The sequence below is a fragment of the Paramormyrops kingsleyae genome, chromosome 3 (assembly GCF_048594095.1).
Source record: "Paramormyrops kingsleyae isolate MSU_618 chromosome 3, PKINGS_0.4, whole genome shotgun sequence".
NCBI lineage: Eukaryota > Metazoa > Chordata > Actinopteri > Osteoglossiformes > Mormyridae > Paramormyrops > Paramormyrops kingsleyae.
Genome location: NC_132799.1, coordinates 40,223,859 through 40,241,742, shown reverse-complemented (window position 1 = coordinate 40,241,742; position 17,884 = coordinate 40,223,859). Strand labels below are relative to the sequence as shown.

Below are 17,884 nucleotides of genomic sequence, written 5' to 3'. Positions count from 1 at the left end.
TTCCTCTGCCTTCAATTCAGGATTCTGTGCCAGCTATAGCCTTAATAGATTAAGAGTCATGCAACAATCAAATGTCTAAAACTGCAACCACTTCTGATTATTTGTGGAAAAAGGCTTTGGATTTTTCTTCTGAAAAGTATGTTATCAGCTTATTCTTGTTCCTGTTGTTTTTCATTTTGGTTGGGGAGTTGCCTGGTTTATCACGAGGGACTTGGTTGCAACCTGTAGTTGTCATCTTCCTTACGGCTGAAGGTTTGCTGATCTTGGATCAGTTTTGATATCTCACAATCTGAAATGTGTGCTTTGGTGTCATGGATTGGTTATGCCGATTGTCTGCGGAGTTCAGACAATGCCTTTGCCAACACGAAAAAGACTATGGAGGCAGTCAGAGCAGCTCAGAGCATCTAGATCACTTAGGAGGAATTGCTTTGTCACACTCTAGTCAATGTCTGTGTTAGTATGAAATTGGTATGCAGTATGTATTACACGTATAGGCATTTTATGTCGCCTAGCCCCTCCTGACAACAGTTTGAGGGTCAGGGCAGGTGGTGGTTGTGGTTCAGACTGAGAACTCTTTTTCGTCTTCCATATCTTCAGTTAGGATTTTGATCAAATATTGATCTTTCCTGTAAACAAAGGGCTCTTTTCTCAATAAAACCAGCGCAGTGACTTGGTTTTTTGAAGTGGTCTCAAACCCCCCCTAAACCTTGAGTCTTGCCCTATCTTTGATGCCTGGTCTTGGAGCCAGAGTCAGGCATGTTCTCGTCGCCTCTATCAGAAGCTGGCCTCCTTTTCTGCATCTGTTTGTTTCCAACAGGGGCTTTTCAAAAAAACTCTGACTTTCTGGGGTATTTCTGAAATTCCTCAGCAGTGACTCACAATACTTTTTCATTTTGTGGCCGTTTCCCATGGAAAATGAAGCCAGCGTAGACGACTGCCTTTTTTTTTTCCACAGCTTCTTTGTCTTGGAGATGAAATGAAAAATGGAATGACTCTCACTCATGTTCTCCTCACCACAATTAAGTGCAGGCCGTCTGTGTCTCTGTGGCCGCTTGAGGCGGGGGTGCTTGAGCCCCTCACTGCTTTTGTTGCCCCGTCTGATGTCTGATGGGGGAAAATGCAGTTTGGCACAGCATTTGACTGTCAGCGCCTGCTCTCCGGAAGCCAGAGTTAAAAGTACACGTTTCTCATGTCATCTAGCATTATGAAGGACATGTGACAGCAGCCATGACTAGTGATAAGAGTAATGCCTCCAGTTCTGTTGAGCTCAATTTCTGAATATGTATTAAATATGTAGTGAGTGATCTCCCTCATTCTTCCTGCTCTCCAGACACTGAATATTCCAGCTATGATATTGATTCTGAAACTGCGGGTATTGCAGACATTAACAGCATTTTTGTGTCGTCACATGGTGAACTGTTCACCAACTGTGCCTCGAAATGCTAGGCTTTGACATATTGGACCTAAAGGTGCTTTAGCTGTGTTTGTATTCACAAAATATCACGTGTTCTCTCATTTCGGGATGGTATGTTAATCAGTGGAAGATTTAAGGTGGGGAATGTTATAAGGGGGCACTGTTGACCCCCGGTTGACCTACTGCATGGTGATCAGCATATCATGACCTTCTGTACCCATCTTTGTCAAGCAAACTCTTTCTTTAATAATCTCAGTCAAGTAAAGTCCTGAACTCAGAACAAACTCATGCCCAGTGATGTAACTTTCAGGTTGGTTAAGCATTAGAAGAATTAATCACCTGTTAACCTTTGGTAATACAGTAGGACATTGTCCTTTTTTATGGAATTCAAGAAACTTCAACATTCAAGAAAATGTTGACAAGCAAATTGACGGCAATGTGTTTTTAGTTTATGTGCGTGTGAAGAAATGAATTTTTTTGTTCTGTGTGTTTGTTTTCTTTTTTATTTTGATTTAATGATGTTCATATGTAATTGTTCCTTAAAAGCTCCACTGTGTATTTCGCCAGATGTTGCCACCCTCAACCCGCTGTGACACACACACACACACACACACACACACACACACACACACACACACAGCCATGCAGAAACTCAGTCGTGGTCACACACGGACCACATGTGTATCTCCTCACCTCAGGACCATTAAAATCTCTGGCCACCGTATGGACAGGCAGTCTACAGTATATATAACCCCCAGACCCTCAGGGGCAGCATTTTAAGGACCACCGGAAAGCTTTCCTGCCAATAGTCTACTGCTCAAGGTGGCCTTTCTAATCCAGCATGGCTCTGTACCCCTGGATCAAGCACCCATCCCTCCAGACCTGCTGCCAGAACAGATTTAGGGCCTGAAGATGTGCATTTGAAACTAATTTTCCTTTCCCTCCCAATAAAAAAATTTGTTTTTACCCAGATATTGGAATCACAGATTAGTCTGATCCTAATTAAATATGCTTGTTTTTCTTCACCAGGGATCTGGGATTCATTAAAGTGTCACTCAGTCATCTTTCCATGCTCCTAAAGCTTCAGCTGGAGAACGCAGACCGCCAGTTTGAGGGTGAGCCCATCTGTTTCCTCGAGCTGCTCGTGCTTTGATTTTAGTTGCTCACCTCCATCCTAATGGGGGTAAAAGGATAATGGCTATTAGATTATGGACTGTGTGAAACCTGCTAATTCTTGAAATTCTTGATTGAGTTCCTGTATATATCTGACGAGCAGTTACTGAGTGACAGTGACAGTAGAATAAGGTCTGTGTGGCTTTTTGTTTTGGCTTATGGCCATACCAGCGAGAACTCTTATTCCTGGGGCACTTGAACCTGCAGTCTTTTAGCCATTGGCTCACATTTTTAGGGTTGGAACTGGTGGAGCCCAGAATGAGGGCTGCGGGTGCTGTTCTACTCCACTCTGATTATCAGACAAACTCTCTTAATGTCCGGTCCCGGTCTGTGGCTTTACGGAGCAGCTCAGAGTGACTCTCTGGACTCCAGGGATGAAATACTTTCGTATCTGCATCGCCTTGCTGCTTTCTACTACAGCCACATTTCCAAAAAAGTTGGGGCACTGTGTAAATGTAAATAAAAACAGAATGCAATGATTTACAAATCATAGACACCCATATCAGCATGAACCCATACGTAATTGCAAATAGAACAAAGGCAACATATCAAATTTCAAATATATGTTCAATTTGAATTTGATGCCGCCGGCACATTTAAAAAAAGCTGGGAAAGGGGCATGTTTACTACTGTGTTGCATCGCCTCTCCTTTTAACAATATTCTGTAAACATTTGGGAACTAGAGTTTTCAAAGTGAAATGTTGTCCCGTTCTTGCTGATATAGGATTTCAGCTGCTCAACACTTGGGGGTCTCCTTTGTCATATTTTTTTGTTTCAAGATGGGCCAAATGTTTTCAGTGGGTGACAGGTCTGGACTGGGGGCAGGCACCCAGACTCCTCTACTACAGAGCCATGCTGTTGTAATATAAGCATAGTGTGACATTATCTGGATGGCAGCATATGTTGCTCCAAAACCTGTATACTGTATATTGTTTAGCATTAATGGTGCCTTCGCAGATGTGCAAGCTACCTGAGCCATGGGCACTAATGCACCCCCATATCATCACAGATGCTGGCTTTTGAACTGTCTGGTGATAACAAGCTAGATGGTCCCTCTCCTCTTTAATCCAGAGGAGGCAGTGTCCATGATTTCCAAAAAGAATTTGAAATTTTGATTCCTCAGACCACAGGACAATTTTCCATTTGCCTCAATCCATCTTAAATGAGCTCAGGCCCTGAGAAGTCGGCAGCATTTCTGGATCATGTTTAGATATGGTTTCTTCTGTGTGTGGTAGCGTTTCATCCTGTATTTGTGGATGTAGCGATGAACTGTGTTCATAGACAATGGTTTTTGGAAGTGTTCCTGAGCCCATTCAGTGAGCTTTACTATAGAATCGTGCCTGTTTTTATGCAATGCCAGCTGAGGACCCAAGCATCATGGCTAGCCAGTATTGGTTTTCGGCCTTATCCCTTGCCTACAGAGATCTCTCTGGATTCTCAGAATTTTTTAATGGTATTATGTATTGTAGATGATGAAATTCCCAAATTCTTTGCAATATTACGTTGCGGAATAGATTTCTTAGTGCAACAATTTATCTGCCCACGTAGTCTTTCACAGAGTGGTGAACCTCTCCCCATCTTCACTGCACAGAGACTCTGCCTTTCTAAAAGGCTCTTTTTAAGCCTAATAATCATACTGACCTATTACCAATTAACCTCTCACAAATTAGTTGTGAGATATTCAACCAGCTGTTTTGTTTTAGCATTATACAACTTTTATAGTTATTGTTGCTCCTGTCCCAACTTCTGTGAAACGTGTTGCTGGCATCAAATTTGCAATTTGCAAATCATTGCATTCTGTTTTTATGTACAGCTTTTTTGAAAATGTGGCTGTATTCAACCTTTCATTCAGCTGCTCCTTCTGCAGCAGATTGAAAGAGGATACTGCCCCAGAGACAGTCACCAGAGTGACACCCGCTGTGGAAGGGGGGTGCAAACTGCAGAGCGCCCCTTGCTGTGGTTATGGGTGTTTTCCAGACAGCGCTGCAACCTTAAGGGGACCCAGGCCGGGCCTCACTAGGATGGGGCCACCACGGATTATTGGGCACAGTCTGCTTTGTCTGAATCTCTGCGGTGCAGTTTCCATGAAAGGAAATAAGGTCTGCATGACGTCGGTAAACAAGACTGTCTTGTGGAATCACTGTGATGATATTCATATCGCACACTCAGGGCGACCCCCCAGGGCATGATGGGTAGAGCGTGTGAGAGGTGAACGAGCGGAAGGCTTTCCCATTCACAAGAGCTCTGCGTTCTGTTTCCGTGGTAATGTATAATATGCTTAATTGTACGGTGGTCACCCGCAGACTATAAATAGATAGGAAGACCACACGGTTTGAGTCAAAGCCGCAAGTCTTATCCTCAAGAGGAGCCCCATTCTCAGGCCTGTTTTTTTTTTTTGCCATTGTTATTGCTACGGTTTGATATTGGAAATGGCGTGCTTCAGCACTGTCCGCAATTCAGGATGCTGGAGCGGCTTGCGCTCCTTCATGTGGCCATCAACCTCATCCCTCCATTTCAAAGCACCCAGGCCATTTCTTCCACTCATAAGGGAGCGCTCGGCTTTTCCCACAATGCTTTTCTCTCCTCAACCCTAACACCAAAGAGTCTTTCATTGTGGGGCACAGACAAGGGGTGCAACGAACATCATATGTTGGAGCTCCCCCTGTTCATAGGATGCCAAACTGGGAGCGGTATGCCTGAGGAAATGGGAGAGCTCAGTGCTTCAGATGTCGGCCAAGATTTAGGAGACAACGAGCGCGGCACTTATCCGTGACGGGAGAAGAGCCGGAACTGTAGGACGCTGTGGCTTATGGTCCGTGGTCCTCTAGGTCAGATCGTGGCCCCCACCCCAAATGCCACGTTCAAATTAGCTGTGGTTGGGTTCGCTTCAGATGCAGGCCCATCCACGCAAATACCTCTCCCCACCTCTCCCCTGGGTCCTTGGGCCGGGGGAAACCACACACCGGGGTCAAGCGCCTCTTCGAGAGACCAGCCAGACCCATAATTTTGCTTTTGTTCCTGATGTAGCCTCAGTGCCTCAAATTTAAAGATTCAAACTGTGCTGGAAAGGTCATTGAGAAAAAAAAATGTGCACACGCACAAAAACGGAGTCGCATATTTTGGCATAGCTAGGGGAGTACCATGTGTGTGCATGTGCGTGTGTGCATGTGTGTACATGCACATGCAGGCTGTAACCGTAATGATAAGTAGTACTTGTCAAAACCACTGACCATTACACCCAATTGTAATTTTCCATTTTTACCACATATTTTGGCCTGCTGCAGTGCTGCCCCGTTCCAGAATGTTCCTCTGTGGGGGCCCTTTAAATAGGTGCAATGCCATTGCACTGTCACTGTTTATATTGCATTAACAGCACTCCCACCTTTCATTCTGAGTGGGGATTTTCCTTTAGGGGCCATGATTAATGCTCCCAGTGGTAAAATTTACCAAGCAGAGGGAGAATTGAATGCACAACCTGGATTCCATTGTAGTTTGGTTCAAATAAAGACCAGAATCCACCAGTTGGTGATCACTACTTTATGGTACACTTTATGGACAAAAGTATTGGGACATCTGGCCATTACACCCACAGGAACTGTTATGACATCCCATTCTAAATCCACAGGCATTAATATGGAGTTGGTCCCCCCTTTGCAGATATAATAGCTGCCACTCTTCTGGGAACGTTTTGCCCATTCACTCAGAAGAGTGTTTGTGACTTCAGGCACTGCTGTTGGGCGTGAAGGCCTGGCTCGCAATCACCATTCTAGTCCAAAAGTGTTCAGGGCTCTGTGTGGGCCACTCAAGTTCTTCCACACCAAACTAACCCAAACATGCCTTTATGGACCTTGCTTTGTGCACTGGGGACTTCCCCAAACTGTTCCCACAAACTTGGAAGCATAGAATTGTCCAGAATGTCTTGGTCTGTTAAAGCATTAAGAGTTCCCTTCACTGACTCTAAGGACCCAAACCCAACAGCCCAGTTCCATTAACCCTCCTCTACCAAATTTACAGTTGGCACAATGCAGTTAGGCAGGTAATGTTCTCCTGGCATCCGCCAAATCATGATTCGTCACTGCACAGAACATGTTTCCACTGCTCCAGCCTCCAGCGGTGGCGTACTTTACACCACTCCATTCGACACTTGGCATTGCGCTTGGTGATGTGAGGCTTGCATGCAGCTGCTCAGCAATGGATGCCCATTCCATGAAGCTCCCAACGCACAGTTTTTTGTGCTGGGGTTAAAGAGGAAGTTTGGAACTCTGTAGTTACTGAGTCAACAGAGCATTGGCAATTTTTACACACTATGCGCCTCAGCACTAGGCAACTCTCTACTTTACATGGTCTGCCACTTCATGGCTAAGTTTCTGTTCCTAAATGCTTCCACTTTGCAATAATACCACATACAGTTGACTGTAACAATATATTGCAGGGAAGAAATTACATGAACTGACTTATTGCAAAGTTGGCATCCTGTGACAGTACACTGAGCTCTTCAGAATGACCCATTCACAAAGTTTGTAAACCTGCATGCCAAGGTGCTTGATTTTATACACCTGTGGCAATGGGTCTGAATGACACACCTGAATTCGATGATTAAGACAGGGGTGGCCAATCATATCCGCAAAGGGCCGGTGTGTATGCGGGTTTTTGCTGCAAGTCCTAATTAGATTACTAATTAGAGGCCTGATTGACTGAAGAGTCCTCACACCTGGGTTTGAACAGCTGACCTACAGGTTATTCCAAAAACCTGCATATACACCGGCCCTTTGCGGATAAGATTGGGCCACCCCTGGATTAAGAGGTGTGTCTTAACATTTTTATCCATATACCATATGCTTGCCATAAGCCCCTGCTGGATGAGAAGCCTTCACATGGTCTCTGTTTATGAAATCAGTTTTACATCCACTCTTGGAAAGGAGACCTTTTGTTGGACACTCCTTGGCCATAAAAGAGCAATGACAGGCTTTAGCTGTGACCAGTCTATTTATTCATACCTGACAGACGAGGGTGTCACTTCTAGCTAAAGCCAGCAGTCTAGCAGTTTCCCTGCAGGTGTTGGCATGCGCAATGTTTCCTCTGGTAACATTTCTCCGTGGCAGCCCAGCACGCCAAAGTCTTTGCCGCCACGGCAAAACACATTTATCCAGCCAATCAATCATCTAAACCAATGGCTTGGTGACTGACTTGGGAAGTCTGATTCCCACCCCCCAAGCATGCATAACAGAATTCAGCTGGCTAACGGCACTAATAGGCTATATTATGTTGTCATTCAGTAGATGCTCTTATAAATATCTAATAATATGAGCTTTGGTATTTTCCAAGGAAAAAAGAACAGATGAGATGGCTAGCTGCAATGCATCTCTCTCCTCGCTGTCTTGTTCACAAACACACACACAGAAACCTGTTTATATATCATTGTTATATATCATTATGGTGTCATGTGGGAATGGCAGCAAAATAGTAAAGTATACCTGTTTTTTTATCTAGTAACATTAGTGGTAACTTTTTGACACAGCTCTAGTATGAAAGCAAAACTGTAACAGATTACTGTGTTTGAAAAGGGTAAAGGGGGGACTTTTTCCCTTTATTCATTGCATTGATATCAGTTCAACACTCGTTACTTTACTGTTGTGTTGTTTTACCTGATACATTAACAGGTTACTGGGAGGGGGTTACTGGGAGAGACTCCCTTCCCACAACAAACCCACTAAGTTTGTCATATACACAGTTAGGCTGTACGTAGTGCAGTTAGGTTGTTATGTTGTTGAGTGAGACTGACTGCCTTAATTTAACAAAAAAGTGGTTATTCAAATTCAATTCAAAATAACTTTATTTGTCCCCGAGGAGCAATTAACAGGGTTCCTGCGGGGTCTTAAAAAGTCTAAAATTCAGATAAATTCAATTCAGTTAAATTTAAGGCCTTAAAATGTCTTAAAAATGCCCAGATTTTCATCCTTGGTCTTAAATTCAATATACCCAAGTCTTAAAATTCTTACCTCCGTTCATTCCCAAAAAGCGTTGTCCGCAGAAAATAAAATAGTAAATCGCTATAAAACTAATCCGTGGTATTTCTATATCGCGGATTTTCACCTATCGCTGATGGGTCTGGATCCCCCGCCTATCGCGGAAGTTACGTTCCAGACCCATCAGCGATAGGTGAAAATCCGCGATATAGAAAGACCATATACATAAACTTTTTATAGTTTAAGCCTTAAAATACCACTCCCACATGCTTTAAACAAATGTGAACTTATTAAAACGCACTTTGTAAACACATATGATATGTGGATGTTGGGCTAAGGATATGAGTGACATAAAATATGAGAAATTCTGGTATCATTCGAATGTTTCTAGTAATACATCGTGTTAGACAGTCATCGTGTCTTAAATTTTACTCATAATGGTCTTAAAATGTCTTAAAATGGTCTTAAATTTAACTTACTGAAACCTGCAAGAACCCTGAATTAAAGGCACTTACAACTGTCACTGAAAAATAACTAGCATATATTAATTAATATAATTATTTAGTGTTCGTTTAACTCCATAGAGAGAGGGATCATGCCATCACTAAAATAATAATAATAATATTTATTATTTATTATTATTATTATTATTATTATTATTATTATAAAACATATGTACATTAATAGTCTGATATTGTCCCCATCCCCGGAAACACAGCATGCCTGTGTATGTTTTTGCCTCCAGGGCTATGGGGTCTCCTTTCCGCATACACAGAGCCATACCTCATTGTGCCCCTGTATTGACCTGTTGTGGACAGCTGCACTTGTAGCACTTCAGCTATCCTGGTAGTCATGTCCTGATTCATTTGCCATGGTTGCATGAGCAAGGATGTCAGAATGCACAGTCATTTTTCATAATTTCTTGTGGTCATATCCTGGGGGTGGCCGTAGCACCAACCTACAGCTTCCTCGGTGCAAAACAGACCATTTCTTGTGAGAATGTGCCATGAAATGCCCCTGAGTTCCTAACCTCAGGCTTCTGAGACTGCTGTTTGCTTTCTCTGACTGTGCTCCTGCGCTTATCGGTCCCCAAAAAGCTGCAGTCATCAGCCCTGATGGTTTCACCATCTGTCTGGTGCATCGCATTAGGTTTCTTACCGCTATTACTAAAACTTTACTTTGATGGCTGTGCACCACTTACCCAAATAATATGTCCCCTTGACTGCAGTCATTACTTTCCCAGTGCACCCTGAAGGGGGTGCTATGGCAGATTCTTGGCCCATTCTTCCACACAGTATTTATGCACTGCAGACATTTAAATAATAATAATAATAATAATCGATATTTTATTTATCCCCATGGGGAAATTGTCTTTATGCCTCCCTCAACTTGCTCTTTATAGAATAAGCTGTCCGTGAAGGGCTGCCACTCATAGCGGCGCCCAGGGAGCTGGGGGTTAAGGGCCTTGCTCAAGGACCCGCAGATGTGCTGAGGCTGGGTTTGAACCGGCAACCTTGTAAATACAGGCACACAGGCTGGGGTTCATAAGCTTGAGTGGCTCCTTTTGGGGTCTTCTGCTCTTTCAGTTAACACAGCTGGCTCTAATACTGAGATGCTACTGAAGGACCTGATTATCTGTATCAGGTGTGTTAAATTAGGGCTGCAGCTAAACTCTGCAGGGTGGTAGATCTCCAGGAGCAGGAATGAACAGTCCTGATTTAGATGCACTGCCTTGCTCTAGTTGGTCTTCATTTCATGGACCAGTGGTCTGATGCTATCCTGTCATTCTTGGGGATGAAATGGAATTTGTGGTCTTCTCAATGAGTCGTCTCAGGTCCTTTTTCAGGGAAACATCCTCAAACTATGATTTTGTGGATCACTGGGATGAGGCTCTTACCATGGAATGTGGTATCTGGTTCTTACCAGACATTATGGAGCCCACATCAGGTCTAGAGTTTCACTTTTTACTCATCTGCCTGTAGGACATCATTCCAGAGCTTGTGGGGATCACACAGGTGGTGGTTGGCCTGCTTGAGCTAAGCGTTCCCATGCTAAGTGAGCTTTGGTTTCCCTTTACCGCTCCTGCCATGAATCCTGTTTTCTCCTGGCGTCTTTCTGGTGGAGTGAAGAGTGCTGACCTCAGTAGCAGTGAGAGAGGTCTTGTGGATTCCTGGATGTTGTGTTAGTGTTTTTTGTGACTTCCTGGATGATTTTACGCCTTGCTTTTGGAGAGAGTTTGGAAGGTAGGCCAGTCCTGAGAAGGTTCAATACTCTCTTAAACTTTGGTACTATAAAGGACTGACTGCGGTTCAACACAGTCCCAGAGCCTTTGCAATGACTCTCTAACCCTCAACAGACTGATAGGCATCAGCAAACTTTTTCTCTAGACATCTTCTTTTAGCTTGGATGTTGAAGGCCAAGTTAGAACTGAAGCCTAGTTTGACTAGGTTGAGCAATGACTTTTTCCACAATGGAAGGTATGATCACCCTGGATAACAAAAAATGTTACCAGCAAAAGCATCTGTCTGGACTCATTGAGAGTCTGCATGCCATCTCCATGACTGACATAGAATGTTACATGTGCTTACAGTGTGTTTTCTGCTGTTGTATCTTCTCCCCAGCAGCGCTGCGCTGTGGAGTACAGTTCCTCGGAAACCTCGCTGTGGGGAACCAGACCTGCAAAGACGACATTTGGATGGACAGCTTTCCCCATCTGTTCTTGTAAGTGTCCCATTCGTTACCACCACTGGGCCCAGTCTGGTTCTGTTTTGTTACAGATTTTTTCCCACTGGTTTTGAGAGAGTGCAGTTTTAAAGAGACTTTTGGTTGTGGCACAGTGTCATTTGGATGGATGTCTGCCCCGATTTCTCCCCTGTAAATTTTTCCCTGGTAGATAGTGATGGCTGGGAGTTCTTCATGAAGATCCCCCAGTCTTTAGGAATAGAGTGATGACAGATTAAGCACTACTTAAGGACTGTGGACCCTTTGAAACACCCTCTTAAACTATATAGAATACATTGAGTAAACATTATTCCCTACAAAAAAAAAAATGAAATGGCATAGATAGGCTATGCTAAATAGTAGGGATATAATGATACCAAAAACTCACAGTATGATATCGCGATAAAAGGTTATTCATGTTGTTATAAAACAAAAACAAGCAGTCAGTAGTTCCTTTATAAAATATTAATTATTCATGCAGCAGCTGGATCTTTTAATCAAAACTAGGGCTGTCAAAATTAACAGGTTAACACGGATTAATCCATCATCATGATTAATCTGATTAAAATTTTTAACGCAATTATCCCATCTGCAGGCCAGAATGACTCAAAACCCCTGAAACCCCTGTCAGCTCATTTCGGGCAGTTTTGGTGCGTTCCATTTGCCCTTGGAATTCGTGTTTCGAGTCGGATTCTGAGTTTTGAAGCCGGAAGTGACGACATGCGCACTCCCGTTTCTTGGAGATCTGAGAAATATATCGGAGCAGCACAGAGGATCCTGAGTTCAGAATCTAAGATGGCTTTGCCCTTTATCAAAAGAAGGAAAAGTTGTAGTTTTATTTAATGTAGGCTCATTAAATCGGTCGCACACACTATACCGTCCAACTTCTGTGGACGTGTTGCTAAGTAGTTTTATACGTAAAGCACTGTGTGTAATGTGTTATCAACTGATATTGCTAACAATGGCAATTAACCGGGTTAGAATTGGATTTCATGATTAGTCGGATTATTTGCCGGATTTACGGTAGTTCGGGCTAATTGTAAGTGAACGAAGATAAATACCATTTAAACTGAGGTACCTTAAATCTGACAAGTTGTCAGGCTAAGTAAAAAATCTTGCTTTTTGATATGGGTCCATGGTATTGCACTTCTGTGGCAGATGGAATGCATCCAACTCGTGTTCAAGATGTTCAATAAACATGTTAAGTGCATATACAGTATATTCCCTTTTTTCTTGAGCCTGTTTGCTCATGCAAAATGAAATGCGATTAATATAGATTAAAAATGAATGATATTTAATCGTGATTAATCTGAATTAATCCACAGCAACCCTGTGATTAATCTGATTAAAAATTGTAATCGTTTGACAGCAGTAATCAAATCACAATCTGCAATTCCAAAGTAGTGTTTTCTGCCATTTTTCCACTGGGTCTGTTTTCACAGCGTGAAATATAGGCAACGCCCATACATACTAACACGCTAAATAATGCATGAAAACAGTGCATGTGTAATATACCTTTCAATTCAGGCATAACAATGTGCAAAGGTTAATATACAGTTCAGTTCAGTCCATCATATCCTAACTGCACACAGTTGCTCCAAGGGTTTAGCTTGCCATCCTGCTATGAACTCCATTGGGTGGGTCCCTGTTCGGTGAAGCACATGCAGGAATATCCGTTCCAAATCTTCGGAAGTGTCAATGTAGCGCAGAAAAAAAACAATTTATTGTGGTTTAAAACATTTCTTCCACCTTCCTTTTAGTTTAAATCTTCTTACACCGCATAAGCTGTAAAATCAAGTTTAGCAAGGTTTCTTTTTATTGTATTCTAAATCGTATGGCAGCGTATTCTAAATCCTATGACAGCACTTGCTGCAGCCAGCCTCAACCACTTCTGCAAAAAAACAACCCGTGCTCTCCACATTACTTCATGACATCACCTCACAATCTGCATACAATCGTCTTTTTTCTTAAAGAGAGAAATTATCGTTTTGTTAATATACTGTAAATGTGTTTTTGTTTCTATTGGACCAATTTATAAGTAATTGTTGTAATAGTTGTTTTGTAATGGATTTAATGTGGGTTACACACAGCCAATAGAGCACAAAGCATTTGTTAATGTAATATGTATTTTTTGAGACAGCTTATACGAGCGAAATAACCACGTGATATCTTGGTTGATATCGGAACAGTCCGACAACAGTTTCGAGGTATTTTGTCATTGCGATATCGCAATATTACAATTATCATTACTTCCCTACTAATTAGTCTACTTGGGAAACATACTTTATCTGTGCTCAATAGACATATCAAATCAGGCTCACAGTAACTAAAAGTTACTTCTGCCTTCCTCCATAAATTGGGAAACAGAGAGAGCCCCATAGTTTACCTAGTAATTTTATACCCTCTTAAATGTTCTTGCTTAAAGAAATTGAACAGGCCAAAATGTTTTGGGGTAAGCTTGGAGTAGCTTTCTTAGGTAATGCCCATTTACTGTAAAGCAGTAGTCTGTAATAGAGTTACAGTTTTTGCATGAAATCTGTCTGCTGGTGGTCTGTGTGCGATGTCAGGTGCTTATCTTTGGTCTGTCTGTTCCCAGCCCATCCCCACCCCCACATCCCATTAATTGAATGTCCCCCTGAACTGAATTTCCACGTCTGGCAACGATGGGATTCCTGTGTGTTTCTCATAGGCTATCAGTTCCACCAGGATTCCTGGGAGCCCGTTAAACTCCTATAAAGTTACCCGAGTAGGAGAGAGGAGGCTGTGACACTAAGCAGGCTCCTGTCAGGAAAATTGGAAATGCCACCAGTGCGCCTGGATGAGCGGCGTGGTAGCTGTGCCGGCATAGCCACTGCTGTGTTGGACACTGTAACTGGAACAAATGGTTGGGTGGTATCTCTCCAGTGCAGCCAGTCTAGTTAGCATCATGGCTCTGCTATACTGTTTATTTATTTAGCTTTTATACAGAGCTACTTACTGATGATCAGAGAGCAGGGTCCCTGGAGGAACTGGAATTAAGGGCTTTGCTCAAGGGCCCACCGGTGACATCAGTCTGTCAGGCAAAGGATTTGAACCAACATCCTTCTCCTCAGGGTCAGAGAGTCATAATCAGCAGAGCCTTTCTGTTTTGATGGTCCAGCAGCATTTCTTGTTGGTTTTGGGAGCTCTTTACTAATTTTTGTTGTGTCATATAACATTGTCTGCATATTTTTTAATGTTGAAAGCTGGTGGATGACTGTACTTTGTACTCCCCTGCTCTGTACCAAGTGGAATAACTGCAGTCTCCTTGTTCCACACTGAAAAGAGCTCTGCAGTGACACAGACACTGAGATTTATATGCTTGTGGGAAAGCTCTTGCACTGTGGTGTGGCACCAGCAATACGAGAAAATATGACTAATTTGTGAAGAACATCTGATGACGATCATCATCATCTTCGAGGAGAAGCAGTTCCAGACAGAATTACCTCATGGGACGAGGGCATTTTTTCCACACCTCAAGCTGGTGGGGGCCAGTATACATCATGATGCAAGAAGATTGTTAGACAATGGAGACATCCTCAACAAAGGAAGATCTGTGACACCCATGCCAGTTACTCAGATGCTGAGGCCTTTCTATATTTGCATTCATGGCGAGTACAGTTGTTGTGGTTATGATGATGTTGATCATGCTATAAATCATTGTTTTTAAAATACTTGTGTGCTTGACTGGTTTTCAGACTCTTTCCCCAGGCCTCCCTGATGAACCATGGCAAGTTCATGGCTCTATTTTAACACTCAGCTTAAAAATTTAAGCAGGTTCTCTTAGGCTGTAAATCATGCTGTGCTAGAGGCCCTTAACCAAACCATGAGGCAAGCTTAACCATCACACTGAATACAGGTTGCCAGACTATGCATGGGATATGTAGCAGAATCAGACAGGTGAATAGTTTCTGAAGAATGAAGGTGCTGCTTTAACATTTCAGCATGGAAGTGAGGAACATTTCCTCCAGTTCTTATGCTGTTCTGTGACTCTGGTAGACTACACCTGTTTCCTGCACACTAAGCTGCTTCGAGTCCAAAAGTCCCAAACTTCTGCTGTGGTAGATAGACCTGGTACATGCCCAATGGATGGATTGATTGATTGATTGATTTCAAAGATAGGTGTGAGTCCAGAAGTGCATTCATTTATTACAGATTGTGTGTAGACTGGATTTACCCCCCCACCCTTAGTACAGACTGTATAATGTCCTGGTTTTACCCCACCCTTAACACAGACTGTATAAAGGACTGGAATTAACCTCCACCCTTAGTATAGACTGTGTAATGTACTGCTTTTACCCCACCCTTAGTGCAGACTGTTTAACGGACTGGAATTATCCCCACCCTTAGTACCGACTGTTTAAAGGACTGGACGTACCCCCTCTATTATCTCTGATCAATTGGCCATGTCTGGGAAATACAACCAGAGGACAGCAGCGCTGTGAGGACATTATAAATATTTGCTGCAGAGCTCCGCACTTTCTTGTGAGTGAGAATTGCTACGTACCTGACCTTGTTTGGGTTAATCACGGTGGATGTCAGGACCCGGCTAGGCCTGAAGCGGCCTCTGTTTTCCCTGGCACTCTCACAGTAGGATTGTCCTCTTTTTATTCAGCTGGTCCCAGTTGTGGCTGTGGGGTTGGGGGAGTGATTGCAGTGTATCAGTTATCTCATGGCTTCGGAGTCCAATTGCAATTTTCCCTCACTCACCCCCCCACCCTTGCCTGCCTGTCCTCACCCAGCCTTCTGCTGGAATTCCAATAATGCAAGGAAGGTAGTCCTGGCAGGGCCTGACTAACATGGCCAAGCGCGCTGAGAACTGTGTGCTGCCATCCCACCCCCAGACATGCACGCGGGGGCCCATGCTGCTACCAAAGGCACTTTTCAGGAGCCGGAATCTTTGCACTGGTGTGTCCTCTTCATATGGGTTCATATACTGTACAGTAGGAACAGCACACAACCTGCATTTGTAATGACTCACTTGCCTATTCCACTGCCTTGCTGTCTGGCTCCTAATGCTTAGAAATTATACAACACTTGTTCAAGATGGTACGGAAATCTTTAACAGTTCCACCTGAAAGCCCAGTCACTTTTTTTTACTGCATAATCATAATTCTTGACTGCTAAGATGTGCTGTGATAAGTCCGTAAAAACAGCTCCTAAAGGCCTCGTCCACACGGACGTTCGAAATGAACGCCCTCTGAACACCATACGTGTTTTTCCTGCGTTTTGTAGCTGCGTTCGATTGGCGTTTCACTGGCGTTCGCTTGACGCCATTTAACACCAGCCTGACACCAAATCTGTAGTTTTGTGTATTTACCTGTTGGGGCAGTAATTACTCTTAAGATTTCTAATGTATATTTCGAGATTTAAACAAGATGACGAAATCACATTGTAAAGTTCTAGTTTCACATTTAAAAATGACTTTCAAACGTGCATAATTTGCGTCTTTCATTTTCAGTTTTTTTGTGATTTTTTTTCGGGTTCAGTGTGTGTTTCAGCCGGCGTTTTCTGAGTATGTTGCACGGGTAATAAGTAGCCAAAGTTATGCTGTACTCTCGAATCCATCCGTAATTGTTGAGGCATTGGAGAGAAGCGGGGTTTATATATTAATTGCTTAAATTTGGGGGGGGGGGGGGATCAGTTGCAGTGTGTAAACTAATTTGTAAGCTAGAGGTCCAAGATGCATTTATGTAAATTTTATTTACATTCACACATCCATCCACAATACCGATATTACGAGTATCACATTTTCCGTAAAATGTGGTTTCTCGCAGTTGCCGTACAGAATCATGGGACATATTCGGTCCTCCAGAACGCCAACCGAATGGCATGTAAACACAATAGCGTCGTTTTCCTCGCGTTCATCGGGATTTTGACGCCAATAAAACGTTGCATGCAGCGTTTATTTGACGCCACCTGAACGCCGGTGCTGAACGCCCGTGTGGACGCTTTGATTTGCTGCAATGAGCAGAAAAACTGTCGCCGTTCAGTTGGTGCTCACCTGGCGCCACGAACGCCAGAAAAACGCCTGGTACAGACGTCCGTGTGAACGAGGCCTTATGTTCACCCAGGTCATCATAACCCATGTGTGCTTGGCAGGGAGCTCTTGGACCACAGTGACGAGAAGACCGCGGCCTACAGCGCCATGGTGCTCTACACTTGTCTGGACCCCAACAAAGTGGAAGAGATGGTCACACATCAGGAGCATCAGGCTGTGGCCAGGAAGGTCATTGCACTGTGCCAGAAGCAGCCGGAACTCGACTGGGCGTAAGTGTCAATGAGCTTTGGGTATGAGTGCATAAGTTGGACTGGGCATAGGTCTCAGTGAGCTCAGGGTGTGGGTGTATCAGCTGGACTCTGCATTGCTCTAGGCGAGTTGGACTCAGTGTAGGTCTCAGTCAGTACGTTTACATGCACAGCTAAGTTGAGCTACGGTTACACCATTCGATTACACCATTTAATCAGACTACTGTACTTGTCCCAGTATACATGCACAGGAGGGGAATCGATTTATTGACTGACTCCGCTACAATTGGTGGCGATATGGCTCCTTTCAGCTTGTTAGTATTGGGCTTTTTCTAGTTGACCT

At 43.4% G+C, this 17,884-nt stretch overlaps 1 protein-coding gene across 2 annotated transcripts in view; it reads left to right on the top strand.

The window, feature by feature from the left end:
* atxn10 (ataxin 10) overlaps positions 1 to 17,884 on the top strand; it is a 50,695-nt gene that overhangs the window by 1,753 nt on the left and 31,058 nt on the right. The window contains exons 3-5 of one of the 2 annotated variants that reach the window (XM_072710288.1): positions 2,444 to 2,529; positions 11,175 to 11,274; positions 17,395 to 17,562. In XM_072710288.1, coding sequence (XP_072566389.1) covers positions 2,444 to 2,529; positions 11,175 to 11,274; positions 17,395 to 17,562 — 354 coding nt within the window. The remainder of the gene's footprint in view (positions 1 to 2,443; positions 2,530 to 11,174; positions 11,275 to 17,394; positions 17,563 to 17,884) is intronic. The other variant, XM_072710289.1, reaches the window with a different exon arrangement.